The 27,510-nt window shown below is 54.0% G+C and overlaps 3 protein-coding genes across 3 annotated transcripts in view; all 3 read right to left on the reverse strand.

Annotated features, from left to right (window-relative positions):
* The window catches only part of ITGAL (integrin subunit alpha L), a 28,404-nt gene extending 24,407 nt beyond the window's left edge, over positions 1-3,997 (reverse strand). The window contains exon 1 of the mRNA XM_073350385.1: positions 3,774-3,997. Within this exon, the coding sequence (XP_073206486.1) occupies positions 3,774-3,834 (61 nt within the window). The 5' untranslated portion in view covers positions 3,835-3,997. The remainder of the gene's footprint in view (positions 1-3,773) is intronic.
* A 2,393-nt stretch (positions 3,998-6,390) lies between these two features.
* Positions 6,391-24,199, reverse strand: LOC140913697 (uncharacterized). The gene is made up of 5 exons (XM_073350502.1): positions 23,092-24,199; positions 19,709-19,822; positions 17,547-18,878; positions 7,359-8,889; positions 6,391-6,949 (listed from the first exon to the last, which is right to left on the reverse strand). The coding sequence occupies exons 1-4, from the start codon at positions 23,198-23,200 to the stop codon at positions 7,964-7,966; spliced, it is 2,481 nt and encodes an 826-aa protein (XP_073206603.1). The 5' UTR covers positions 23,201-24,199; the 3' UTR covers positions 6,391-6,949; positions 7,359-7,963.
* Positions 24,200-24,218: 19 nt separating this feature from the next.
* LOC140913691 (uncharacterized) lies at positions 24,219-25,708 on the reverse strand. The gene is made up of 3 exons (XM_073350495.1): positions 25,618-25,708; positions 25,000-25,280; positions 24,219-24,782 (listed from the first exon to the last, which is right to left on the reverse strand). The coding sequence occupies exons 1-3, from the start codon at positions 25,659-25,661 to the stop codon at positions 24,433-24,435; spliced, it is 675 nt and encodes a 224-aa protein (XP_073206596.1). The 5' UTR covers positions 25,662-25,708; the 3' UTR covers positions 24,219-24,432.
* Positions 25,709-27,510: the final 1,802 nt, after the last annotated feature.

Consider the following 27,510-nt stretch of genomic DNA (forward strand, 5'->3'; position numbering starts at 1 on the left):
TCGCAGGCCAACGGGAGACAAAGCAGGGGTAGAACCCAGGCGCCCTGACTCCCAGCCCCCGCCCGGCTACAACCCACTAGACCCCACTCCCCTTCCGGAGCTGGGGACTGAACCCAGGACTCCTGGCTCCCAGCCCCAACCTGTTAGCCCTCCCACACGGTTTGCCACCCCCCCCCGCTGTTACAGGAAGTCAGTGTGGAGAAAGCAAAGGTTCAGCTTGTGCGCTTTCTTCACACACGCCAAACCACACGCCACAAGGAAATAGCTGTTTTTGATATCCTAGTACAAGCTGACAGAAAGCCGGGGTGGTTTTTTTGTTTTAACCTCTAGGGTCCCGCTGCAGGATTGCCATTCCCAAGCATTCAAAAATCATACACCAGGTCCCCTGAAATCATAAGATTGGCTTAAAGTGTCTTGGGTGGGGTTGTTTTTTTTCACAATGATAAATTTGTGGTTTTCCTTATTTGACATCTGAGCCGCCAAGGGTCACTCTTGCTCGTGTCTTTCCCCAAGACAAGGGCTGGAGAGGTGCGCTGTGTTTTACAATACAAAAGACACGATTCGCATCTAAAACACGACGCAAGCAGCTGGGGCTTTATGTGAAATATGGTGAGTTGACAACACTGCCTCGCTCTCGGCCCGAGGGCACGAAGAACCCAGGTGTCCTGAAGGCTGGAGAGGTAAGATTCTTAGGGCTTGTCTCCTCTGGCGCTGTTCAGCGCTGCAACTTTCTCACTTGGGGGGGGGGGGGTGAAAGCCCCCTCCTCCCCCAGGGCTGCAGGTTTGAGCGCTGTAAAATGCCAGTGGAGACAGTAGCTACGCCCCTCGTGGAGGTGGGTTTTTTCAGAGCGCAGGTGGTGAACTGCGACTACACAAGCTACAGGAACGGGGAGGGATCACAGACTGGGGAGCTAGTTCGGGTGGTAGGGGAGGGCTGTCTGCAATGGGGAGGGATCACAGATTAGGGGTGCTGGTGGGGGGGACAGGGGACGGATTCCTGCAATGGGGAGGGATCACAGATTAGGGGTGCTAGTTAGGGGGCAGGAGGAGGGGTTCCCACAATGCGGAGGGAGCACCGGTGGGGGCACTGGTGTGAGCAGGATTGGGGGTGAATGCCGTGCAGCAGGGAGGCCAGTGGGGATTGTGGCAGGCAGGAGAGCTAGGCAGGGGCTGGACCTTTCAGAAGAGGAGTCCATTCATCGTCTTAACCCGCTGACTCCCCAGGGTAGACTCGGGGTGTGGGAAGGATTTGCCCTTGTGCCCCACGATCCCTGGGGTTCACAGGCTTCTCAGGGCCGGGCACCCCTGCAGAGAGGGAGCCGCAAGCACTCAGAGGCCTGAGACACATCCAGCCTGAGATCTGAGCTGTCCCCAGGTGCTGCTGTTTCCCCTCTGAACAGCCACCGTGGCTCAGCTGGAGGTTTCACTGGCAGGAGGGGAGGCCCCCCCCCGCACTAAACACACACTGAAAAGGACTGAAAAGTTGGGCAGTGTTTAGGGAAAAACTGATTGGGTACAATGACAAAGTTGCAGGTGTCCAGCCTGGGGCATCACTAACGATTGAGGGCATCAAGTCCAGGATGGCTGAAATTAATAAAGGCATCTGGCCTAGGGTGTCGCTAAGAATCAAGGGTGTCCAGGCTGGTGTATCTCTGTTGACCTAAGGCATCCAGTTTGGGGCAACGCTGATGACTGAGGGCATCTGGCTGGGGGCTGTGACAGAATGTACCCCTATGCCCACCCCCTACACCTCTATTGTGACAATCTTTTACAAAGTTTGCCTTGTGAGATATCATTTGAAAAGTCAAAATTTGCTGGTCAATACTGTCCTGATAAAATAGGTCTGGCAGCATTGTATGGGAAGTTATAAGATTTTGGCGTTAATAGCAGATATTCCAAACTGAGGTTGGCAAACAGGCCCTGTCTCAAACAAAGGAAAGGGTGCTCTGCTTAATTTGCATTTATGCCGTAAAGAGAGACATCAAGCAGGAAGAAAAACAAAAGAAGCTCCAACAGGTAAGGAAAAGCAGCAGGGAGCTCTTTCTCTCTCACAGAGAGAGAGAGAGAGAGAAAGAGAGAGAGAACTGGAGAATGGGTCCTGACCTAAGAAGTTTGACCAGCAAGACTGCTGAGAACATGTAGTGAGAAAACTTTGCTTTGAATTTAACATAGTGTGTGAAGTTCGGCACCAGCTGCATTTTAGATTTGTTTCTTGTAACCATTTCTGATGTTCATGCCTCATTACTCGGGCCCTACCAAATTCACAGCTATGAAAAATGCATCCTGGACCATGAAATCTGGTCTCACCCCGAGAAATCTGTTTTTTTGTGTACTATACAGATTTCACGTGGAAGACCAGCGTTTCTCAAATTGGGGGTCCTGACCCAAACGGGTGTTGCAGGGGGGTCACAAGGTTATTTCTGGGTGGGTCGCGGTTTTGCCACCCTTACTTCTATGCTGCTGCCTTCAGAGCTGGGCTCCGAGTCAGCAGCTGCTGCTCTCCGGACACCCAGCTCTGAAGGCAGCACCGCCGCCGCCAGCCGCGCAGAAGTAAGGGTGGCTGTACCGGAACCCCCCTTAGAATAATCTTGCGACCCCCCCGCCCACACACACACACACAACTCCTTTTTTGGTCAGGACTCCTACAATTACCACACTGTGAAATTTCAGTTTTAAATATCTGAAATCATGAAATTTCCGGTTTTTAAAATCCTGTGATCGTGAAATTGACCAAAATGGACCGTGAATTTGGTAGGGCCCTACTCATTACTTATACTCACTTAAAATCTCTCTCTTTTTAGTTAATAAACTTGTTTTGCTGCTTTATCTAATCCAGTGTGTTTAAAGTGAAGTGTCAGGGAAACTCCATTTGGGGTAACAAGGTGTGTGCATATTATTTCTATTGATGAAATGAAAGACTTTATATAAACTTGTAGTGTCCACGAGAGGGCTGGGCAATACAGGACATAGATTTCTGGAGGGAAATCTGAGACTGGGAGTGAATTGGGATCACCCTGCAGTATAACCAAGGCTGGTAAGAGCCAGGGTGTGGCTGGCTGGCTGCAGATCACACAGAGATAGCTGGGAGTGAATTGCATGCTGGAAACTCTTTGTGAGCAGTGTCCAGGCTAGAGGCTACAGCATCAAGGCATTGTAAAGGGCACCCCGGATTACAGGGCAGGGGTGACACAGCTACTCATTAGTTTGGATTGTACCCTGGGTCGGTCACAGGGGCATTGCTAAGGACAAAGGGCATCTGATCTGGGGTGACAATGACAACTGAGGGCATCTGGCTCGGGACATTGCTCATGGCCGAAGGCACCCAGCCCTGGGCAACTTTAACGACCAAGGGGCTCCAGGCTGGGGCTTGTCTAACAACTGGAGCATGGCCTAAACTCCACTGCCCTCCCTTTATAGACACACCAGATGCTGCCCGGCTGCCATGACATTTCTAATGAGTCTGCTTCTCTCTCGTCACCCCTTCCTTTTCAATCGGTGCAGCCCACCCCCCCTGGCCCTGAGGCCAACTGCTGCAGTGAGAGGAACCCACAAACCAACTGCAGTGCCCAGGGTTGGTTCTTCCCATCCCCATCCCCGTTTTCCCCAAACCTGGGGCTGGTGCCAAACCAAGCTCTCCGCCCTGCTGCCTCCCCATTCAATCCGCTGCCCCACCAGGTGCTTTCAGTTCAGACACCCTCCATCCCATGGGCCTTCCACATGCACCCGGAAGGGGGCTCAGACTGACCGAACCTGGCTCCCTCAATTCAACCCACCTTTGAGAGGCGGCCCGAGCAACAGCAACAGCAGAGGGAAGGCACCTGGGGTCCTGGCCATGTCAGGATCTGGAGCGTGATGGATCCCCGGGGATCTGGGGAGTTAGATGACGCAGGGCATGATGGCAAAGGGAGAAATCCGGCCGGGCGGGCTCGCCTGCCCGTTGTGCAGACAGTGTCTGGGCACAGGCGGAGGGGGAAGAAGCCAGCTTGAGGTGCTGGAAACAGAGTTTGGGGGAAATGATTACGCAGATTTCTATCACCCGCTTTTCCCACGGATGTGGGAGGGGGAGAGGAGTGCAGAAGCATCTGCAGAGTGAGAGCACTTCCTTCCGCTCTTCACGCTGATTTCCAGTGACAAAATTCGAAACATCTCATGGGGAAGGTGGGGGAGTGTCAAAAAATCCTGCCTTGTTTGGGTCAGGTGTCCCCGAGCAGCAGGTTTGGGGAGGGGGTGTCATGTCAGGGGACCCCAACTGGAAAAACAGGACTACGTGTAAACTGTGGTCCTGGGGTGCCCTTGCTTTGGGAGTAGGGGTTGTGCCCTTTGGCTCCAAGAGATGCCACTGTGATGGGCTGAATGGAAGAAACTGAGCTCAGATCTTTCCCCCCAGCATCGGGGCGTGACCCCGCAGCTTGCTGGCAGAACCAGGAGGGGGCCAGGGCCTTGGTTAAGGTGTTGTGCTGGAGACCTGCGTTCAATTCCTGGCTCTGCTATTAGTCAGGTCCCCGAGCCCCTGAGCCTTGGTGTTCCCATCTGAAAAACGCTCTACCTAGATCGGGGTCTCAAACTCCATTTCCCTTCGGGCCAGGGCCAGTCCTCAAATCCTCCCAGCGGGCCAATAATGTCACTGAAGATGGTGTGTAGAAAAGAAAATGTTTCTAGTGTATTTTTTCTTTCGAATGTCTTGGAAAGAATACCGCTGTCGTACCACTTGATACAATGCTTTGCCTGCCAGAGAGCTTTTCGTGTTTGCCAGACACCTGGCAATGCTTCAGTGCTGCCAGTTTGTTGATGTTTGGCCTCAGGGACCTGAGCCGTTGAAACCTTCAGGATTGCAGCCAGGTGGGCATCAGAGAGTGGTGTTCGCTACGTTGACTTGTTTATGTTCATTGTGGAAAAAAGTGACTCGGCCTCCAGAGCTGACTCCGCCCAGCAACCAATGATGCAACCGCCACGGCTGACTCTGCCCGGCGACTGGTGATGGTCTCTCCGTCCCTCTCCCCCAGCCAGTGGGAGCTGCGGGGGGAGGCACCTGCAGCAGACAGAGCCGGCAGCGGGGCTGCATCATCCCCCAGGGAGGGATGAAAGAAGTTTTAAAAAAGTTTCTGCGGGCCGCAGCGGGGAGGTTCGCGGGCCGCAGATGGCCCGTGGGCCGGCACTTTGAGACCCCTGACCTAGAGGCTTTAAGTTCCTGGGGGCAGGGACTGTCTCACTGTGTGTCGGGGCAGCAGCTCGCACAATGGGGTTCTGACCTCAGTTCAAGCCTCTGGCTGCTACTGTAATACAAACAGCAATAAAAATAGCATCCCAGTTGGGTAATTCCATTTCATTTCCCTCTACCCGCCATGCCCCCCAGTTGTGGCTTCAACTGACTGCAGGATTCTCTTTCACTTCCCTCCTAAAGCACGGTTCCTGTTAATCACCCCCACACTCCACTCCAGAAGCGGCCGCATCTCAGGGCCAAGTGAGAGATCCTTGTTTAAACAGCCCCCATACCCTCCACCCCCACCAGCTGCATCTCACGAGGAATCTACTGTAGACTTCAAGTTGCGAAGCTCCTAACCCCCTCACTTCCCCAGAGCGGGCCTGTAACAGTGTGGAGACCTTCCTGCCACCAGCCCCACCAACAGCACCTGCTGCTGGATTGACCCCCGCCCCCCCTCCAACCCCAAGGGAATAATTCCCTACCCCCACTGCATTGCCACAGAGGGCCAGTGGAATGACTGAATCTAAAAGAAGACATCTCTGCTACAGAAGCATGGACGGAGTAGACGCCTAAACCCCTCCCCATGTGGTCTAGCCACACAGAGTTGGGTCTCGTCTACACTAGAAAGAGTCTGCCGTGTAGCTTATGCCGTGTTGTTGCAGCCAGGCTGGTCCCAGGATATCAGAGGCAAGGTGGGTGAGGTACTCTAGTATCTTTTACTGGACCAGCTTCTGTTGGTAAGAGAGACGCGCTTACACAGAGCTTTGCTTCGGGTTTGGGAAACATGTAGTTTATAGCACAGAGTTCCTCAAACTGGGGGCCCTGGCCCAAAAGGGGGTCACAAGACTATTGTAGGGGGGTCGCGAGAGCGATGGCTGCAGGCCAGGCGCCCAGCTCTGGAGGCAGCGCTGTTGCCAGCAGCAGCGCAGAAGTAAGGATGGCATGGGAGGGGGGAGCATCACAGCCTGAACTATTTTCAAAGGGGGTCCCCATCCCAGCAAAAAAGGTTTGAGAACCCCGGTTAGAGCTATACTAGCAAGCCCCCTTGCGGAGACCTAGCTTATGCCACCAACAGAGTTCCTTTAGCTTGGCTTCTATCGGTTCCCCAGGCAGAATAAGCTATTCCAGCAACACGGCATTTTTCACCGGTATCATTGGGTCTCCCCTACGTCTTTTTCCAGCAGAGCTTTGGTGGTCGGGGTGTGATTTATTATTTTTTTTTTAACTGATACAGTTACATTGCATAACAAGATCTAAGGGCTGGAGGTTGAAGCTAGACAATTTCAGACTGGAAATAAGGGGCAAAGTTTCGTGAGAATAATAATTAAGCATAAGAACAACTCTCCACGGGTCACGGTGGACTCTCCATCACTGGCCATTTTTCAATCCAGTTTGGACTGACCTTTTAAAACCAGACCCTTTGCGCTTTCTCCCATGCTGAACTCTCATGCCGGGGAGGGGCTCCCCCTTAAACATCCTCCTCCTTCAAATCCCTCCTATGCCATCAGTCCTACAAAAAACTTGACAGTGTTTAGACCGCTGGTGCTGAGACCACGGTCAGTCATGTTGACCAGCAGTGTCCCATTGTTTCCTTGTACTCCACCATCATTCCGTCTGTATCCATCTGTTGTCTCTTGTTCTAGACTTTGATTGTACGATTTCTGGGACAGGGACTGACGTCTCGTTCCGTGTCTGTACAGCACCAAGCACCGTGGGGTTTTGGTCCACACCAAGGATTCCGAAGCACTACAGTAAATAGAAATGAATAGCAATAATAAAAAAAGTCCCTTCATAACAGAATAACTGAGCCCACACTATGGGGGCTGCACCCCTTTAACTAGACCGGTGTAGTGAAACAGCTACAAATGTGTGTAGACACGGCTTTACTGTGGGACACACCCAAACCAAGCAGAATTTAAAAAAAAATAAAACGGCCAGACTTTTTTCATAAAAGATCAAGAAAAGGGGCCCAAACCCAGCCTTAACTTTCCCCCCCTCTGCAGGTCACTTTAAACACTGACATTTGGTCCATTTGCATGTCAGAAATGATGGGTTCTTGTTTTGGGGATTGCTGTTTCACCTTGTTAAATACCACGTCAAACAGCCTTGGAAAAGACAATTCGTACAGAGACAGGAAAGTTCAATTACCACTGACCAGACTCCACACCTCCGCCACACACTGCCAAGAATGTCAGTATATCACTGTGCTAGGCATAAGGACAGGCTGGGTGATTGTAATGGTCCCTTCTGGCCTTCCACATCTATGGTTGGGATTTCCAAGGGGGGATTTCAAACCTGGTCACTTGACACCATTAGGGTCATTTGAAAATTCCAGTCAATTTATCCGTGATAGTCCAGCCATGTTCTCACACCAAAACCACGTTGACATTGGCCAATGGTTGATCTTCTCCTCAGGTTGATTAATCTACGATAATCCAGCCACATTCTCACACAAAAACCATGTTGACATTGGCCAGTGGTTGACCTTCTCCTCCGGTTGATTAATTTATGATAATCCAGACACAAATGCACAACAACACCATAGTGATATTGGTCAATAGCTGTTGCTCTCCTCCAGCCAATTAATCTACGATGTTCCAGCCATGCTGTCATGCCAATGCCACATTGACTTTGGCCAATGGTTGATGTTCTCCTCCCGCCAATGAATCCATAATATTCCAAGCACCTGCTCCGGCTGGCACCACACTGATACTGGCCAATGGTTGACTTCCAACGGATGCACTCCCCTAGTGGCCTCTGTCACGTGTGACTTCTCTGATGCTGGATCAGGGCCGAGCTCTCGATGAAGCTTTTCCCACACTGGGGACACTTGTAGGGCCTTTCGCCTGTGTGGATCCTCCGGTGCCGGAAGAGGGTGGAGCTCTGGCTGAAGCTCTTCCCGCACTCAGGACAGGTGTAGGGCCGCTCCCCGGTGTGAATCCTCTGATGCCTAATGAGGGTGGCGCTCTGGCTGAAACCCTTCCCACACTGGGTGCACTGGTATGTCTTGGCTTTCAGGTGGGACCCCTCGTGCTGAGCCAGACCTGAGCCATCCCGGAAGCTCCTCCCACACTGGGGGCACTTGAAAGGCTGCTCCCTGGCATGGATGCGCTGATGCCGGAGGAGGTTGGAGCTGCGGCTGAAGCTGCGCCCGCACTCGGGGCACCTGTAGGGTTTCTCTCCGGTGTGGATGCGCTGGTGGATGATCAGCGAGGAACTGTCCAAGAAGCTCTTCCCACAGTCAGGGCACTGGAAGGGCCTGACGCCCAGGTGAACCCGGCAGTGGGCGGAGAGCTGGGAGCTCTGGTGGAAGCTCCTCCCGCAATCGGAGCACGTGTAGGGCCGCTCCCCCAGGTGGGTGCGGCGGTGGGCCAGGAGGGCGGAGCGGTGGCGGAAGCTCTTCCCGCAGTCAGGGCAGAGGTAGGGGCGCTCGCCTGCATGGGAATGTCGGTGCTGCAGGAAGCAGGAGGCCTCAGCGAAGTTCTTCCCGCAATCGGGGCACTGGTGGGGCCGCAGTTCTCGGTGGGTGCGCTGGTGCCGGATCAGGTTGGAGCTGCGGCTGAAGTGCCGGCCACAGTCGGCACAACGGTAGGGCTGCTCCCCGGAGTGGACACGCCGGTGTGTGAGCAAGGCCGAGCTGTCCACAAAGCTCTTCCCACACTCGTCGCACTTGAAGGGTTTTTCACGGACGTGGGTCCGCTGGTGCCGCAGGAACTGGGTGCTCAGTCTGTAGCTCTTCCCGCACTGGCTGCAGATGGTCAGCGGCTCCCCCAGCTCGGGTGGCAAGAGGGACATTTGGGGGGTTCCTGCCACACCTCTTCCTGAGAAGGTCCCAGATCCTCCTCGTTCTCACGCCCGTCCCGGCACCTGCTGGGAGAGAGTGAATGAACCTCAAACACTATGACTCAGATCCAAGCTCTGATCTCCCCTGGAGCTGTCTGGTTGGCAGGGAGGGACCTGCCCTGCCCTGCCCTGCCCTGCCACCTGCCGGCTCTGGGACCTCCCCTGCCACTCTGCTCCTGCAGCCCGTTCCAGCTGGGAGAGAGAGAGAATCCAGCCGAGGCTCGTTCCCTGCGCTGGGGAGGGAGGAGGGGCAAGGGGTTTGTCGCTGATCTCGGTCAGGGCCTATGCAGCCCCTGCCACAATGGGGGACCCTGATCTTAGTAGGGGTCTGTGTGGTGTCTGGTACAATGGGGCTTGATCTCAGCCTGGGTCTGTGCAGGGCCTGGCACAATGGGGGCCCAGATCTTAGTCAGGATCTGTGCATCACCCAGTACAATTCACAGATTCCAAGGCCAAAAGAGGCCGTTGTGATCATCTGTTGTGAACTCCTGCTTAACACAGGCCAACGAACTTTCCTAAAATAATTCCTAGAGAGGATCTTTTAGACAAAAACATCCCCTCGATTTTAAAATTGCTAATGACGGAGAATCCACCACGACCCTTGGTAAAATCTTCCAGTTGTTATTACCCTCACTGTAAAAACATATGTCTTATTTCCAGTCTGAATTTGTCTAGCTTCAGCTTGCACTCATGGGATTGTCTTATATATTTGTCTGCTACATTGAAAAGCCCATTATCAAATATTTGTTCCCCCTGCAGGTGCTTAAAGATTGTAATCAAGTCACCCCTTAACCTTCTCTTTGTTAAACTAAATAGATTGAGTTCCTTGAATCTATCACTATAAAGCCTGTTTTCTAATCCTTCTAATCCTTTAATCGGTCTTGGGGCTCTTTTCTGAACCCTCTCACCAATGTAGCAACATCCTTCTCTAATTGTGGACACAAGAATGGAACCCACAGTATTCCGGCAGTGGTCACATCAGTGCCAAATATAGAAGTAAAATAACCATCCTACTCCTACTCAAGATACTGCTGTGTATGCATCCGCTTATGCATAGAATCAGAGAAGATCAGGGTTGGAAGGGACCTCAGGAGGTCACCGAGTCCAACCCCCTGCTCAAAGCAGGACCAACACCAACTAAATCATGTCTTATCCCTTTTGGCCACAGCATCACATGGGGAGCTCATGGTCAGCTGATTATCCGCCATGACCTCCAAGTCTTCAGAGGCATTGCTTCTCAGGTTAAAGTTGTAAGCATCATCTACATCCTTTGTTTCTATAGTCACATTTAGCCGGGGGTGAAAGTAAGCTGGTACGGGCCTGTACGGCGTATTGGTAAAAGGTGGCCTTCGGTACCGGCCCGTATGGAGCCAACGTGAAAGCGCTGCTGTGGCAAAGGACCCTGCTTTGAGGGCAAAAGGAGCAGCTGCCCCAGGGCCGGCGATTTAAATTGCCCCAGGCGGTGCGGGCCAGGCAGCGTGGCTGGGTTGGCTGGGGGACGCTGACCCCCCCAGCCCCGCCCCTTCCACCCAAGGCCCCGCCTCTTACTCCGGTAAGTGTTGAATGTTACTTTCACCCCTGCATTTAGCCATATTAAAACACAGATTGTTTGCTTGCACCCAGTCTACCAAGCAATCCAGATCGCTCCGTATCAGTGACTTGTCCTCCTCATTATCCATCGCTCCTCCCATTTTGTGTGTTGCCAGTAAACTTTATCAGTGGCGATTTTATGTTTTCTGCCAGGTCATCGATAAAAATGTTAAATAGTGGGGGTGCCATGAACTGATCCCCGTGGGACCCCGCTAGAAATACACCCACTTGGTGATGATTTTACAGTTACGTTTTCAGACCTATCACTTCGCCAGCTTTTGGTCCCTCTCATGTGCGCCAGGTTAATTTTACATCGTTCTAGTTTTTTTTCAAAATGTCATTCAGTAGCAATGCCAACACCTTACAGAAGTCTATCTTACATCAACACTATTGCCTCTGTCAACTACATTTATAATCTCATCCGAAAACCCCCCCCCACCCAAGTTCTAGCACAGTGGGGCCCCCTGGGCTGTAGGGGAACCCCACTCGAGGGCTGTTAAGTTACTGATCTGATCTATGACACAGGGAAGAGGTGTTTTGACGAATGAGTCACATTTAGCAGTAGAAGTCATTTTGCAAACATCACCTAAGGGCCTTGAAACCACACAGTGTGTTAACCCTTTTCATGCCACGCCAGAGCTGCAAAAAGCAGCCTAAACGTGCCGAGGTGCAGGAGCTAGGGAGTGGTTTCCAGCAGATCCAGGGTTGACAGTTTGGTTCAATGGCTCTCACGCGAATTGCTGGGGGGAGAGGGGGGGGGGAGATCTCAGCACACGACTCCCCTTCATTGCCTGGGGTCAGTAACTTTGCTCCAAGGAAGTGGTACAAACCACAACCTCCAGTGGGGTCCCGGGGGCTCGCTGCTGGGCTGGGGTGGGAATGGGGGGGACAGCCTGCTGGGCTCAGCTGCACAGACCCACCTCTCCCAGCACCGCCCTAAAGCTGTGTGTGTGTGGGGGGGTGTTCTCCGGTCCCAGCCCCCCCTTCGGCTCCGACCCCCCCGGCCCTGCGGCCGCTTCGTCCAAGCAACGATTTCCTGCCCCGGCCGCTGTTTCTCTCCCTCCCCGGAGCCGCCGCCCCTGCGCCCCCACTCACCGCCCGGCTGCAGCGCACGGGGTGGGGGGGTTACTGGTTGGTCCCCTGGGGCGCGCGGGGGGGGTCTCATTGCAGACAGCGGGTCCGGCCCCTTGGGCAGCGGATGCTGCCTGAGTCCCCGGCCCAGGGTTCAGGCAGGGGGGTTGGACAGGAAGGTCCCTGCGCTATTGCAGCCCCGCGGTCGGCTCGGGCGGCTCCGCTCCGGGAAGATCCGCTTTGGATAGCCCGGCCTGGCGGCCCCAGGAGCCGGGAAAGGCTCTGCACGGGGCGGAAGGATGCAGGGTCCCCCCCGGGGGGCTGGGCTGGAGGGGGGGGGTAGATTCCTCCTGTGGAGGGTGCACCAGTTCCCCACACCTTCAGGAGAGACCCCTGGCCCCCCCATCCCTGGCGTACCCACATCCGTTGGCTCCTCTTGCCCCATCTCCGATGCCCCGGTCTCGCCGGGACGGTGGCCCTGCCCAGCTGCCCCAGTGCCCGTCCATGCCCGCCCTGGCACCAGGTCTTGGTTTGGGGGTTCAGCTGGGACCCCGAGGAGCCGGCGTTGGGGGAGCTCAGCGGACTGGTGCAGATTCCCTGGGGCGGATAACACAGACCCCCTAGCTAGGGCTGTGTGGGGCAGGGGATCCGGACCCTTGCAGGCTCACAGTCCCAGAGCAAACTCACAGCAGGAGCAGGTATTGGGGGACCCATTGTGGGCCTGGCTGGACTTAAATGCAGCGCCCCACAAAATCCGGGAATTCCGCCTCTCACAGGATGGTCCTGAAGAGGGAACCATTCTCCCTCCCAAAGAGCCCCCAGGGAAACCCCAGGGGGCTCTTTCTCTGATGTATCCAAGGCCATTATAACTGGGGCTCCAGGACCAGAGCCAGGAGAGTGCAAAGCATTGGGGCAGGGGGTCATTCCCCAGGCGCCACAGTGATCACAGCCAGCTGGGAACTAGGGCCTCACTGGGGAGCCAGGTCTGGACACCTGCTGGGAATGGATAGTTTGGGGGCAGGGCCGCAGAATGCCTGGGAACCTCCAGCATCTCCAGGCCTGGGAGGGGACTGTCTTTTGTAAGGAACAGGCCAAAACACTGTGTTCCCCTATGATCTGATCTGTAACCACTGCTCTAGACTCCACGCCCCTCCCAGCACTGCAGACAGAACCCAGGAGTCCTGCTCTACCCCACATCCCTCCCAGAGCTAGAGAGAGAACTCAGAAAAGCTGATCCTACATTCAGTGCTTGACGACCAGTTAATTGTGTGGCTTGTGGGCTAAAAGCTTAGCCACATCCCTCTCTGGGGGCTGGTCCACAGAACAAAAGGGGCTCAGGCCACGCCAGTCACCTATGAGATAAGATTCTTAGAGTCGCACATGATGGGATTGTTTTTCCTAGTTTCCTTTAAAAAAAAAAAATCCTTGTTTATTGAAGTCACACAGTGAGAAACCGCCCTGCAAAGACCAGGTTTGACTGTGAAAAGCCCATTGGAATCTGACAATTCATGGGTTCCTGCCCCCACATCACCCATTTTAGGTCAAGGAGATGGGGTGTGGCCAGATACCTGGGAGCTTCTCGGGCTGCTCTGGGCCCAGGAGAACTAGGAGCTTGGTAAGCGCTGTGGAGAGAGGAGCTGGGTGCCTTATGGAGGAGATGGCTGCCCCCCACCTGGGAACATCCATCTGTCTGGCTTCTCAGGGAGCAGCCCCTCCTGTTCCCAGCAGCCTATTGTGTTCACGCACTCCATGGCTCCCGAATGTGGCTGGGGGCACTCTGCTGCACCGATCTCCTGTGCTGCCCTGAAACTTGCTGCGGGGGCAAAGGGGGGGAACCTTCTGGCCTCAGCTGCACAGACCCCGCCTCCCTCCATGCAGCTCCCAGGGCTGGCTGGGGGGAATCTCTCTGGTCCCAGCTGTGGTTCAGGCTCCCAACCCCTTGTCCCTGTGGCCGCTTCCTCCAGGCAGGGGATTTCCTGTCTCTGCCGTTGTTTCTCTCCCTCCCCCGGAGCCGCCTCTCACTGAGACTCTCCTCTGCATCTCCCCTGTGCCCGGCCCCCCCACTCACTGCTCCAGCTAGGAGGGGTCTGTGGCAGTTGGAACTTTGAGGCTCAGGAGGTTCCAGGGTCAGTGGAACATTGGGGCCTGGAACCTGGGCTAGATGGAATCTTGGGGTCAGGAACGTTCCATAGCCATGGGGGCAGATGGAACACTAAGGCTTGGAAAGTTCCGTGACTGCTGTACATGGGAGCAGACTGGGTGCAGTTGGGATGGGGTTGTGTCCTTTGGGGTCCGCTGAGGAGAGGGAGAGACCCTAGCTGGCTTTCCCCACCACCACCCTAGAGATAGAGGCATTCGCCTCTCTCGGATCCTTTTTTGAGATCCTCACTGAGGTGAGATGGGACTGATGCCAGCCGTTGCAGACTGAAGTCCCCTCACCCCGGGCAAGGGAGATCAGCAACCAGAGAATGCTGGGAGAGATGGGGTTAAACCACAGGAACCTCCCACTAAGCAAAGGAAATCTTGCTGCAACCTTACACCCCTTCAACTTGTCCTGGTTATCCAGCATCTTCCACTGGCTGGGTGTGACACAGCCATAGGAGGACTCTTACCCTCTGGACCATAATTCCTGAGTTGGCTGGGCAGGGTCGGGAGGGATCCTGATGGGTTTGGCTGAACTGACCTGTCCTTTAGACAGTCCAGGGAGTGACACACCTTATAGAAAATGGTCACTTCGCTTCAACCCTTTAGATAATAATTCACAAGCCGAGTTAGGTCCCATTCAGCCACCCATCCTGAAAGGTTGATTGCTCATTTATCCTTCTGGGAAATTCCTGAGAGTCCAAGTCAACATGGATCTTACTGAAACAAGATTTGTTAGGAAAAACAAGGAGACATCCACATAAAGGTATCCAAGACCCAGGTATCCCAATTAGCCAGGTCTAAGGCATCCCACCCTTGCCCAAACTGGGCCACACAACTCTGTCATGGTAGTAAAGAAATAGTAAGGTCTCACACTCCCATTTCTTTGTTTGCATTACAGTAGCATCTCGGGGCCCCGTTCTGCTGGGCGTTGCACAGAAACACACTCAGAAACAGCTCCTGGCCTGAAGAAATTACCAATTAAACAGAGAAAGGGACAGATAGGGAAATTGAGACAGAGATGCCCACAATCTCATGAAGAGGCTGGGGCAGTCACGGAACCAGATTTGTAGAGCTCTAGCCCAGTGACTTACATGTAAAACACTGCCTCCGAGTGCCCGGAGAACTCATTCCCAGGCTCACCCTGGGGTACCCTGTTCTTCTGTAGTCACATCTTTCAGCTCTACCAGTCCATTTCCTGCGGGGTTCCAATGATCACACCAGTTAGCCCCACAAACTGCCTCACAGCGATTGATCTCCTTGAGTCTATCTATTTAGCTTAACAAAGAGAAGGTTATAGACTTGATCCCAGTCTAAGTACCTACAGGGGAAACAAATATGTGCTAGTGGGCTCTTACATCTAGCAGAAGAAGGTATAACAAGTTCCAAAGGCCAGAAGTTAAAGCTAGACAAATTCAGACTAGAAATAAGGTGTCAGTTTTTTAACATTGAGAGTAATTAACCTTTGGAACAATTTACGAAGTGATGGATTCTGCGTCACTGGCAATTTTTAAATCAAGATTGTTTGTTTTTCAAAAAGCTCTGCTCTTGGAATTTTTTGGGGGAAGTTCTATGGCCTGTGTTCTGCAGGAGGTCAGATAGGCTGATGACAATGGTCGTTCTGGCCTTGGAATCTATGAATGTTACTTTATCATTTTGACTTTTACTTTATATTAAAATTTATAATATAATACTGCCATGCTCTTATACACAGTGCTTTTCCTCAAGTAGATCTCAAAAAGTGCTTTACAAAGGTCAAGTATCATCACCTCCATTTTACAGATGGGGAAACTGAGGCACAGAGGGGTGACATGACCTGCCCAAGGTCACCCAGCAGGCCAGTGGCAGAGCTGGGAATAGAATCCACATCTCAGTGCAGTGTGCGATCCACTAGACCAGGGGATCTCACAACAAATTTTTTGGGGGCCTCAGAGTGCGGCCACCAACTCTTGCTGGTGGCCGCACTGACAAGTTTTCCTAAAATATTTAATTAACTTTAGGAAAAACATATAAATATGCACATATGTCCAAATCATTGTAATTTATGTAGGGTTTTTTCAGACTCGGTAATAAAAATAATTTACAGCTGTCTCTATTTGTTACTGGACATAAACAGAATAGAAACACAAATAAGGTGCTTCCCATGTTCTTGTCTTTTTTGTGGTTTCTTTTGCTTTTTTGGTTGCGCTTTTTCTTCCCCCCCTAAGACTTGCTAGCTGATAAGTTTTCTGCTGTGAAAGTGATCTTTGTATGTTTGCTAATATCACTTTTCACAGCAGACTTACTCAGCCCTGGCAAGCCCTGGGACAGATTAAGCCCTGGTTGGAGAGGTGGGCAGGGAGGCAGCGGGGCCCAGGGACAATAGGGGTGTGCATAGGGGATGGTGAGCCTGGGGCTGGAGCCTGAACCAGAGCCACCACTGCGTGGATGGAGACCAAAGCCCCAGGGCTGAAGCCTGCCCACCTTACCCCCGGGAAAGTGGGGAATTTACCAGCTGCCTGCACGTGCAGCGTGTCTGTCTCCAGAGGGGGGCAGAGACCAACCACTGCTGGCGGCCCTGGGAGAGGGGCCACTGCTGTGCGCCCCTCTGCCCCCATCACAGCCCAGGAGGCTGTTGCCACAAGAAAAGGCCCTGGTGGCGAAACACTGCCCTAGACCACACTGCCTCTCAGATAACAGAAGACATAATTAGTTAAAACAATAAATAAAATGAAATATTTTCCCCAATAATATTTTGTGAAAAATTATGAGCTTTCAACAAATCGGGGTGAAAATCAAATTTTTAAAATCTCTGACATTCAAAGTTTTCATCCCATGGGAAATTCAATCAGTTTAGGGGTTAGCAGCAGACTCACAGAGTCATAGAAATGGAGGGCTGGAAGCGTCCTTGAGAAGTCATCTAGTCCTCTCCTCCACACTGAGGCAGGATCAAATATACCTAGACCCTCAATGAGAGGTGGGAGCTGTCCGAGATCTGGAACTGTTCTTAAAAACCTCCAGGGCCACAAATTCCACATAAATTCTGATACACGCTCCAGTCACCAGAGGGAAGACAAGAGGACATCTCTGTGCAAGCAGGGGGTGTATACCCACTCCAGAAATGTACCCACAATGCCCCTTGTGACGAAGTGGGGGATTTTCTTGTTTTTTCCAATGGTTTGCATGAAGAGGGGGTGGGACTCAGTTTCCCTGTGTGTTACTGGTTTAACGAGGTGATGGGAGAGGGAATTTGTTGTTACAGAGGACCGGCGAGGGAACTTGGGACCCCAGCCAATGGCCTGGAGAATGGATACCCCAGCAACTGGTGACCTGGCGACCCGGAGGCTCAGCTCAGGAGTCGCCCTGAGAGTTTCCTATGCTGTGTTCAAACGCTCAATAAACCCTCCTGTTTTACGTTGGCTGAGAGTCGCTCTGGTCTAGAGAACAGGGTGGCATTATTCCCTTTGGGAGTGGAGGCCCCGGAGGTCCAGAGCAAGTGGACTCCCTGAGGGGGCCTACGGCGAGAAACAGGTGTACTAAGGCTCAGAGAGGTGCGGCTCCGGGAGGTGGAGGGGCTTAACCCCCGAGACAGAGTGGACCCCCGAGAAGGGCTGTCACACTGAAGGGGGTTCCCCCCACGGGGCTATGAGTGGGCACGACTTGTGAGTCCGAGACACCCCTGCGCGGGCAGGGCAGGTCCCCCGCTGGCGTCCCTAGGCCGTGTGCATTTTCTGGTGCTTGGCGAGGTAGGAGCTGAGGCTGAAGCTCTTGCAGCAGTCGGGGCATTTGTAGGGTTTCTCTTCCGAGTGGATCTTCTGGTGCTGGATGAGGGTGCAGCTCTCGCGGAAGCCCTTCCCGCAGTCCGAGCAGCGGAAGGGCCGCTCCTCCGAGTGGGTCCGGCGGTGCTTGATGAACGCGGAGCTCCAGTTGAAGTTCTTGCCGCACTGGGCACAGTGGTAGGGCCGCTCCCCGGTGTGGGTGCGCTGGTGCTTGATGAGGGTGGAGCGGTGGCTGAAGCTGCGCCCGCAGGCGGGGCACCCGTAGGGCCGCTCCCCCGTGTGGACGCGCCGGTGCTGAGCCAGCTGGAAGCTGTGGCTGAAGCCCTTCCCGCAGTCAGGGCAGGGGTGGGGTTTCTCCCCGGTGTGGACGTGCTGGTGGGAGCGGAGGTGGGAGCTGCGGCCAAAGCTCTGCCCGCAGTCGGGGCAGCGGTAGGGCCGCTCCCCGGTGTGGATCCTCTGGTGTTGGATGAGCAGCCGGCTGAGCTTGAAGCTCTTCCCGCACTCAGCGCACTCATAGGGCCGCTCCTCGCTGTGCACCGTCTGATGCCGGCTCAGGGCCAGTTTGGTGCCAAAGCTCTTCCCGCACTGGGGGCACGGGTGAGGCCTGTCCTCTGCACCCATCTCACCACCCACGCCAGGGCGTTCCCCGGTGTGGGCGTGCTGGTGCTGGATCAGGTAGGAGCTGTCCCCAAAGCTCTTCCCACAGGCCGCACACCTGTAGGGCCGCTCCCCGGTGTGGGTGCGCTGGTGCTTGGCCAGGTGGGAGCTCTGGCTGAAGCCCTTCCCGCAGTCGGGGCATCTGTAGGGCCGCTCCCCGGTGTGGACCCGCTGGTGGACAACTAGGTGGGAGCTGACCCCAAAGCCCTTCCCGCAGTCGGGGCACTGGAAGGGTCTCTCGCCAGTGTGGGTGCGCTGGTGCTGAAGGAGGTGGGAGCTGCACGTGAAACCCTTCCCGCAGTCAGGGCATTGATGGGGCCTCTCCTCTCTATGGGATCTCTGGTGCTCAGCGAGGTCTTTGTATTGAGAGAAGCTCTCCCCACACTGCCCACATATGGCCAGTCTCCCCTCCGGACACCCAGAGGAGTCTTGGAGCTGCCAGGGATCTCCTTCTCGCTCAGCAGAGCTCTCCCTTGGGAGGTTTCCTCCCTGCCGTCCCGCCCCACCGACGTCTCCCTGCTCGGGGCTCCAGGACGTCGCGTGTCGCTCAGGTTCTGCAGGCCCTTCTTGCTGGGGATTCTCCTCCTCGTTCTCACTGGCTGCCCCGGCACCTGCTGGGAGAGCGAGAGAGAGAATCCAGCCAGGGCTAGTTCCCTGTGCTGGCGAGCAGAAAACCTGATGGGCAGGAAGCGAAATCCCACAAACCCTTCCCTGAAGAGAGAGGAGGGGCGGGGTCTGCTCCAGTGGCCCAGCTGAGTCCCCAGAGAAAGACTGAAGGGAGGGAGGGCTCCTGCCAGGCATCAGGCAGGACAGGTGGGAGCTGGGAGTGACACCTGCCATGAGGACAGGGCACCTGCTGAGTGAGACGAGATGATTAGGGAATTATTTATATTTGTATGTGATACGAAGGCTAGGACCGAAAACTCAGAGCCTTGAATAACGAGGATATATCTGAAACTCATATTGCAATGCTCATTTAATCTTTTATAACAAGGACGAAGGAAGCGGGGAGTACCAGCTGGTATTTAAGGTGGGGATCAGGCTAGATCCCACCCTTGTGTAAATGGGCATCACTACACTGGAGTCAATGGGCCAGATCCCAGCTGGTGCGAATCAACGAGCAACATGGATTGACATTAGCGGTGGATCTGGCCATACATTGCTAGGGCCCGATACACGGAGCTGTGTCGGGCCAAACCCTTGTACGTTGCATCCCTTTCCCGCCCAGCACCCTTTGCCTGCCTTTGCCTCTTAAGGGTGAAAGCTCTTTGGGTCAGGCGCTAGGTCTCTGTGTTTATGCAGCACCTGGCACCGCGGGGCAAGGCGTGTACGTGCTGCCACACTAGCGGAGACAGAACTGGGGGGCTCCCAGCGGCTTTGCTGGGATCCCAGCGTTTCCCTTCCCTCCCGGAGGGTCTCCGAGCCGGTGTGGCTCATTCCTCACCTGGGTGGGCGCCTCTCGGGGTCTCTCTTTCCTCAGAGCCCTGGAGATCCAGGGCCCTCAGCTCTTCCCCTGGCTCCATGTGGGGGATCCCGGCCAGGTTGGGGTCGGGGAATCCTGTTTAGGAGAAGAAACCGGTGAGATGCGCCTGGGGGGTGGGGGGGGGGGATGTTCCCAGGGGCTCTTTGAGGCAGGGAGACCCCTGGGGGCAGATGGGCCGCGCCCCCTGCAGGGGAATCAGGGCTCTCCAGGCACACGGGGCCGGGGGGGCAGCAGCTGGCCCCTTGTAGCGATGGGTCCGGGCACGGCCCCATGGAGGAGCTGCCGCTGGGACCTAAGCACGGGGGGTTTATTGAACATGCACGGGGAGGGCAGGGCTGGAACAGGGACCCTGCCGGCCTCAGCTGCACAGACCCCCGGAGCTGGATGGGGGGGTCTCTCCGGTCCCAGTTCGGCTCCGATCCGCCCCCCGGGCAGCGATGTCCTGCCTCTGCGGCTGGGTCTCCCCGCTCCCGCCGCACGTGGCCTGGGACCGCGCCGGCGCCGGCGCCGGCGCCTCCCTTCCGGCCCGGGGCTCGGCGGCTCTCGGAGCTCGCTGGTTTTAACTCTGAGCTCGCCAGAGCACCGGCAATCGGGAGCCCCCCCCCGCCCCGAACAGGCACCAAAGACCCCGGCGCCGAGCAGTGTCTAACCCCCGCCCCAGGGCAGGTGGGGGATACTCTGCACCCCACTTAGAATCATAGAATCATAGAATATCAGGGTTGGAAGGGACCCCAGAAGGTCATCTAGTCCAACCCCCTGCTCAAAGCAGGACCAATTCCCAGTTAAATCATCCCAGCCAGGGCTTTGTCAAGCCTGACCTTAAAAACCTCTAAGGAAGGAGATTCTACCACCTCCCTAGGTAACGCATTCCAGTGTTTCACCACCCTCTTAGTGAAAAAGTTTTTCCTAATATCCAATCTAAACCTCCCCCACTGCAACTTGCAATGGGGGATCCTCGCACCCTCCCTCAGAGACCCCCCCCCCCGGGAACCCTGCACCCCCCCAGGGCCGGACCCTGGCTCTGACATATCCTGGGCTGTTGTAACCCCTGCCCCTGTAGTGGGGGCTCCAGGCAGGGCCAGATTGACACCTTACGCGCCCCTAGGCACAGCGTCTTCAGTGCCCCCCCAGCTGCCCTTGGTGTTTTCCATTCAAAAATGAAACTTTTAACCCACTATTAACTTTTAGGCACCCCTAGAACGCTGCCAGCACCCCTGGGCACGTGCCTCCTGGGCCTAACTGGGAATCTGGCCCTGGCTCCAGGAACTAGCGTGTGGGAGTGGGATCTGGGTACCCACTGGGAACTGATATTAGCGGTGGGGATGGTCGGAAGTCTGGGAGCCTCCAGGGCAGTGCTGGCCACAGAGGGGACTTTCCCCAGATGTCCCTGGCTCCTGAACGAGCAGCTCTCTGCAACTTGGAGAGAGGAGCCAGGCGCTGGAGAGGGCAGGAGGCCATGGGCTGGCCTCTCAGGGACCTCCGGTTTCTAGCGGCCTTTGGGACTTTCACCCCAACCCGAAGAATAACCCACACCGGGTGACTCGTGTGTCCCCATCTAGTGGCCAGACTATTTCTGGACGTTTATGAGCTTCCTGCAGCCTCTCAGCTGAGGGCCCTGATCCCATCACTCAGGCAGCCATGCCTTGAGCTTTCAGATCCAGAGCTCCTGGGTTCAATCCAGGCAGACGTCCCGGCCAGAGGCATCATTACAAGAAGCTGCAAGATCCAGCAGAGCAAAGAGCCCGCAGCATTTGGATTCCAAATCCCAAAGCGGAGAATGGGCGATAGGGAATGGATCACTTCATCCTGTTCTGTTCATTCCCTCTGGGGCACCTGGCATTGGCCACAGTCGGAAGACAGGATACTGGGCTAGCTGGACCTTTGGTCTGACCCAGTAGGGCCGTTCTTATGTTCTTAATTCGGGACAGGCATAGATATATAGGGTACAGGCTGGGCCTGGGGGTTAATGTTTCCTGCTGAGCAGGGGAAGGGAAAGTAACTCACTCTGATGCAGATACTTCCAGTATTCAGTTCCCTTTCAGCCTGGCTGAGAGAACCTTGTCTCCAGAACAGATTGCCAACTAATATCAGCCCGTCCCTTGCCATATCAGCCCGTCCCCTGGCTGATATGGCAGGGGACGGGCTGATATTATTTGGCACCCCGCACATGAAGATTACAAGACATCTTAATGAGCAAGGGCACTGGATTCTACCCCATATGGAAGAAATTGGAGGAGACTCAATGCGGTCAGACTCTCAGCTGGTGTAAAGTGGCATCGCTCCAGTGATTTCAATGAGGCTCTCTAGCCCATTATGTCAAGGCTCTGAACCTTCTCCCCAACCCACCATGTAATTCAGGGACAGGGTCTCTCTCAACATGGTTTTCCTGGCATCTGATAAGATTCAAGCTCCCACCAAAGCATCTCCACACACATCATTACACTCAACTTTGATGACATTTCTCTGTTGGTCTGTAATGCGATCACTTTTGAATGCCCTGGCTGATCAATTCCGCAATTTCAGGCCCTGTTCTAGGTGTCAAGGGGCAGAACCCCATGGATTTGGCAAAAAACAGGAAAAAAACACCCAGAAAACCGGAATGGCGAAATGTGGGGTGCACCCAGCCCTTGGTCTTTGGCTAGCAAAGCTACAGCTTCCACCACCTCCATAATTGTCCGTAGCTCAAAGGAGAGGCTGATGACACCTTCCTGTGTCCCAGCCCCCCCATCTCAGTTTGAAAGGCTGACATCCTGCATGACTTAGCTCCCAGATAGAAAGAAAATAAAAACCGGGGGAAGGGGCAAAGCAGGGTGTGAGGGGGCGTACAGAGCCCCTGGCATGAGCGGGAGAATGGGGGACCCTGGTACAGGGGAATAGGAGCACAGAGACCCTGGCATGGGGGAATGGGGGCATAGAGAACCGCTGCTAGAGGGAAAATGAGGGACCCTGATATGGGGGAAGGGAGAATACATAGGGAGAAGGGGGGAATAGGGGATGGGGAGGCAGATAGAGCCTCAGGAATGGGAGGTGAACAGGGGATAATTGTATGGCGGATGGAGCCATATGCAGGACGGAGGATGGAGCCATATGTATGGGGTATTGTATGGGGGATGGAGCCATATGTGCTGAGGAGGGGAGTCCCAGAAATAGAAAGGGATGAGAGGGTGGCCCACAGGAGCTAGTAAGGGAAGTAGAAGAATGCAAGGAGCCCCTGGCTTGTGCAATGGGCTCAGCCTGCAGAAGCAACCAAGTGTGAAACTCTCTCGTTTAAAGGTGATTTGAGGGCCAGAAGGGACCGTTGGGATCATCTAGTTTGATCTCCGTAACGCAGGCCGGAGACTCACCCTCTGATCGCTGCATGAAGCCCACAGCTCGTGGCAGAGCGACAGCATGTCTTCGAGGATACCCTGCCAGTCGCCCTCTAAAGACCCCAAGGGAAGGAGAATCCACCATGTCCCTTGGTAAGGCTGCCCCAGTGTCTGTCAAAAATGTGCACCTTCTCTCCGGTCTGCCGCAGCTCCCAGCTGTGGATCTCGTTCAGACTTTGTTGATGACAGAGCCATCTGCCATCAGGAACCTCCTTCCCATGCAGGGGTGTGTAAACCCGAATCAGGTTACCTCTGAGCCTTCCCTTGGAGAAACCAAAGAGACGGAGCTTCTTCTGTCTTTCACTACAAGGAAGGTTTTTCCAGACCTGGAATCATTCTTGTGGCCTGCACTTCAGGCCACTCTGCTCCCTTGCAGTCCAGGCTGAGGCCTAACGTGGGGGGCGGAATACCCCACACGTGCTACTGTAGGGTTCTCACACCTTTCTCTGCAGCAACTGGGACACTGTCCGAGTTGGCATACAGCACTAGATGGTGCTAGGATCTGAGCCAGTCTTGCAATGCCTATGAACCCACTCCAGATGCTGGGAGTGGGCAACAGGGGATGGATCACACAACGATTACCTGTTCTGCTCATTCTCTCGGAAGCACCTGGCATTGGCCACTGTCGGAAGACAGGATACTGGGCTAGATGGACCTTTGGTCTGACCCAGCAAGGCCGTCCTTATGTACCCTCCGGTTTGAACTGTGGGCACCAGAACTGCGTATAGTCTCTAGGGATGGTCTCCTGGTCCTATTCGACGTTCCCTTGCTCATACAGCCTAGGATCCTGGCCAGCCTTCATAGCCACCATAGAATCATAGAATATCAGGGTTGGAAGGGACCCCAGAAGGTCATCTAGTCCAACCCCCTGCTCAAAGCAGGACCAATTCCCAGTTAAATCATCCCAGCCACGGCTTTGTCAAGCCTGACCTTAAAAACCTCTAAGGAAGGAGATTCTACCACCTCCCTAGGTAACGCATTCCAGTGTTTCACCACCCTCTTAGTGAAAAAGTTTTTCCTAATATCCAATCTAAACCTCCCCCACTGCAACTTGAGACCATTACTCCTCGTTCGTTCACCGCAGCACTCTGGGAACTCACTTGATGGCAGAGGCTGACCTACCAGGTCAGCTTCTTTCCCACACAGCCTGTGGGTCAATGGCAGGCGCTTTCCTGGATGGGAATTCCCTGGTGCTGAATCATGACTGAACCCCTCTCCCTGAGGTGAGTCCGTGGCCGGGCCCCTCTGAGCTGATTTCCTGGTGTCTAGCTGTAGTCAATCTTCCAACCAAACTTCCCACCCTTCTTCCGCCCCATGTCACTGGATGGCAGGGGTCCCCTTGCTGTGGATCCTCTGGTGCCGGATCAGGTTGGAGCTGCGGCTCAAGCCCTTCCCGCAGCTGGCACAGCAGAAGGGCCGCTCCCCGGTGTGGGTGCGTTGGTGGCGGAGCAGGCTGGAGCTGCGGCTGAAGCGTTTGAGGCACTGGGTGCACTGGTAGAGTTTCTCCCCCGGGCCGGCTTCATTCTCCTCCAGGGGCTCTCCCTGCTGCTGTCCTGCCCCGCCTGGGCTCTCGCTGGCTCCTCCCTGTGTCCTGTGCAGCTCTGTTCCCGCCGACCCTTCCTGCTGGGGATTCGCCTCCTCGTTCTCACTCGCTGTCCTGGCACCTTCTGGGGGAGAGCGAGAGAAAGAGAGGCAGCTGATGGGCAGGAAGTGAATCCCCCCAAAGCTGGGGGAGGCCAGGGGTCAGGCAGGGCAGGTGGGAGCCGGGAGTGATGCCTGCCCTGAGGACAGGGGACAAGACAAGACAGACTGGAGAGCTCCCAATGGCTTTGCTGGGATCCCAGCTTTCCCCTGCTCTCTGAGCCGGCGTCACTCACTCCTCACCTCTCAGGCTCTCCCTTTCCTTGGAGTCCTGGAGAATCAGGATGCTGGGCTCCTCCCCGTGCTCCATCCGGGAGATCATGGCAGGTTTGGCTGAGGGCGTGAAAGCCGAGAGGAGATGTAGCACAGCATTGCCACAACTGGCCCCTGAATCCAGCGGATCGAGAATTTTCCATGGAGATTTGCTCAGGGTCGTGGGGAGAGATTGGTAGACGCTCATAGAGTCTAGTCGGATCTCCTGCACAACGCAGGCCGGGGAAACCAGCGTAGATCTGGGTGAATAACTGAGGTGTTTTTGTTCAGTGGGTGACCTGAGCCTGACTGGGGCTTTCAGTGCTGCTCTCCTACCGACAATAGGAAGTGGCTCTGATTCACCCAGTGAGATCCCATACTGCACTCCTGACACACAAAATTAAATACTGTGCAAATGTTCTCCCGGCTGTTGAGCTCAGCCCTGCCCAGCTGCCTGGGTGGGTTCCCTCTGGCCTCAGCCACAGGTCAGCTGGGCTCCCTTTGTCCTGGCAGCCTGTTCCTCCCGGCAGCAATTTCCTGCCTCTGCCTGTTTCTGTCCCTCCCCTGGGCCGCCTCTCGCTGTAATTCCCCTTTAGCCCAGAGACTCACCGCTTGGAAGCCTTATTCCCAAAGGTGTTCCCAGGAGAGCTCATCAATTGGATCCAACCCCTCAATGCACAAGGTGCTGAGAGACTCCAGCCTGATACTTCCAGAGGAAACAGCTGAGAGCAGGAAGTTCCTGTCTTTATTAAGTTCCCCTTACAGCATAGCCTGGCCCTCTCTGGAACTGGGGAAGGCTTAGGAGCTCTACGGTTATTTCTTTCAGTTCCCCAGATACATGGAAAGGAGCACTATAATCAACGTATTAAATGCAAAGTGCATCCCTCTGCGCCTGGACTGGTCTAAGAAATTAACCATGCAAAGGTTATAAATAAAATCCACCTAGTGAATCGTTTCAGAGTAGCAGCCGTGTTAGTCTGTTTTTGCAAAAAGAAAAGGAGGACTTGTGGCACCTTAGAGACTAACCAATTTATTTGAGCATAAGCTAGTGAATGTTTGCACAGCCACGGCATGTCCCCCCCGTTTCACACAGGTGTTTGGTTGCAGGTTAGGCTCCTAAATGTCGGAGTCAGAGTTCATCAAATGGTTCATAGTCGATTTCTGGGCCGGCACCCTGCAAATCCACTTGTAGGGCAAACTCCTCAGCTGCTGAATGCACAGAGTGTGGGAATTTCAAAAGCACACGGCGCCGGACTGGTTCTTCTCCCATTGAAATCAAAGGTAACCTCCCCTTGACTTCAAAGGCTATTTCTACACTACACAGCTGTACCGCTGCACCTGCTGTAAGGTCTTCCATGTACCTGCTCTAGGCCAGCGGTACCTCTATCAGAATTCGCTACCTCTCCCCTTTCAGTCTCTGGCCCAGGGGTAGCAACTTCTGCCAGAGCATCACCCATCCGTTGCAGTTACCTACCTCTGGCCCGGAGGATGACAAAGTTGAGAGGTAGCAAACAGTGATGGGAATTTGCTACCGGTTTGAAATCTCCATTGTAAATGTGGACACAAATAAACACGGGTATTTTTCAAAATGTAAAAAGACTTTATTATTGTAGCAAGGTATAGAAACAAGGACAGCTTACTTTTCATTTCAAGAGTTTTTCAAAAACAAGCATCTAAACGTATTTACAGATACAGAGTTAACAACACAGTTTTTGTTCTTAACTGAGATGTACATTAAAATTAAACGTCTCTATTACTGGTTTATATTCCAGCTGTGTTATTCCAAGAAAACCAAAATATTTCTCTTTACAAAACAATGCCACAATGTACATTTTTTATAAACAACTGAACGAGGCACATTTTGTGCAGCTGCACTTTTTCTCCTCATCCGTTACATTTTCTTCATTGATTTCCTCTGGCAAGCAGGGCACATGTGCCCACCTCTCACAAGAGTCACACTGGACCTTTGATAAGTAAGAGATGAAAACACGAAATCACAGAATTAATCGTGCTAAATATAATTTCAATTAATTTATACAATTTATAAAAACTTATAACATAAAATTGATTTCAATTAACTTATAAAATAATATTCCTTGAACATATAATCATTAGTCAGATATGACTATCAACAGCCTTGCCAGAGGATGTTGTGAAGGCCAAGATATGACAAAATTAAAGAAAGAACTAGATAAATTCATGGAAGATAGCTATTAGCCAGGGATGGTGCCCCTAGCCTTTGTTTGCCAGAGGCTGAGAATGGGTGACAGGGGACGGATCACTTGATGATCACCTGTTCTGTTCATTCCCTCTGGGGCACCTGGCATTGGTCACTATTAGAAGACAGTGGGCTAAATGGACGTTTGGTCTGACCCAGTTTGGCCATTCTTACGGAAATATTTACTTCTGTGGAATTATTACAAGAATCCTGCCCCTTTGGCAGGTTATTACGCTGGGTCTATATGTAATTGGCTAGATGTTGGGTCATGACTTTTGTTCTTG

The sequence above is a fragment of the Lepidochelys kempii genome, chromosome 6 (assembly GCF_965140265.1).
Source record: "Lepidochelys kempii isolate rLepKem1 chromosome 6, rLepKem1.hap2, whole genome shotgun sequence".
NCBI classification, from domain to species: domain Eukaryota; kingdom Metazoa; phylum Chordata; order Testudines; family Cheloniidae; genus Lepidochelys; species Lepidochelys kempii.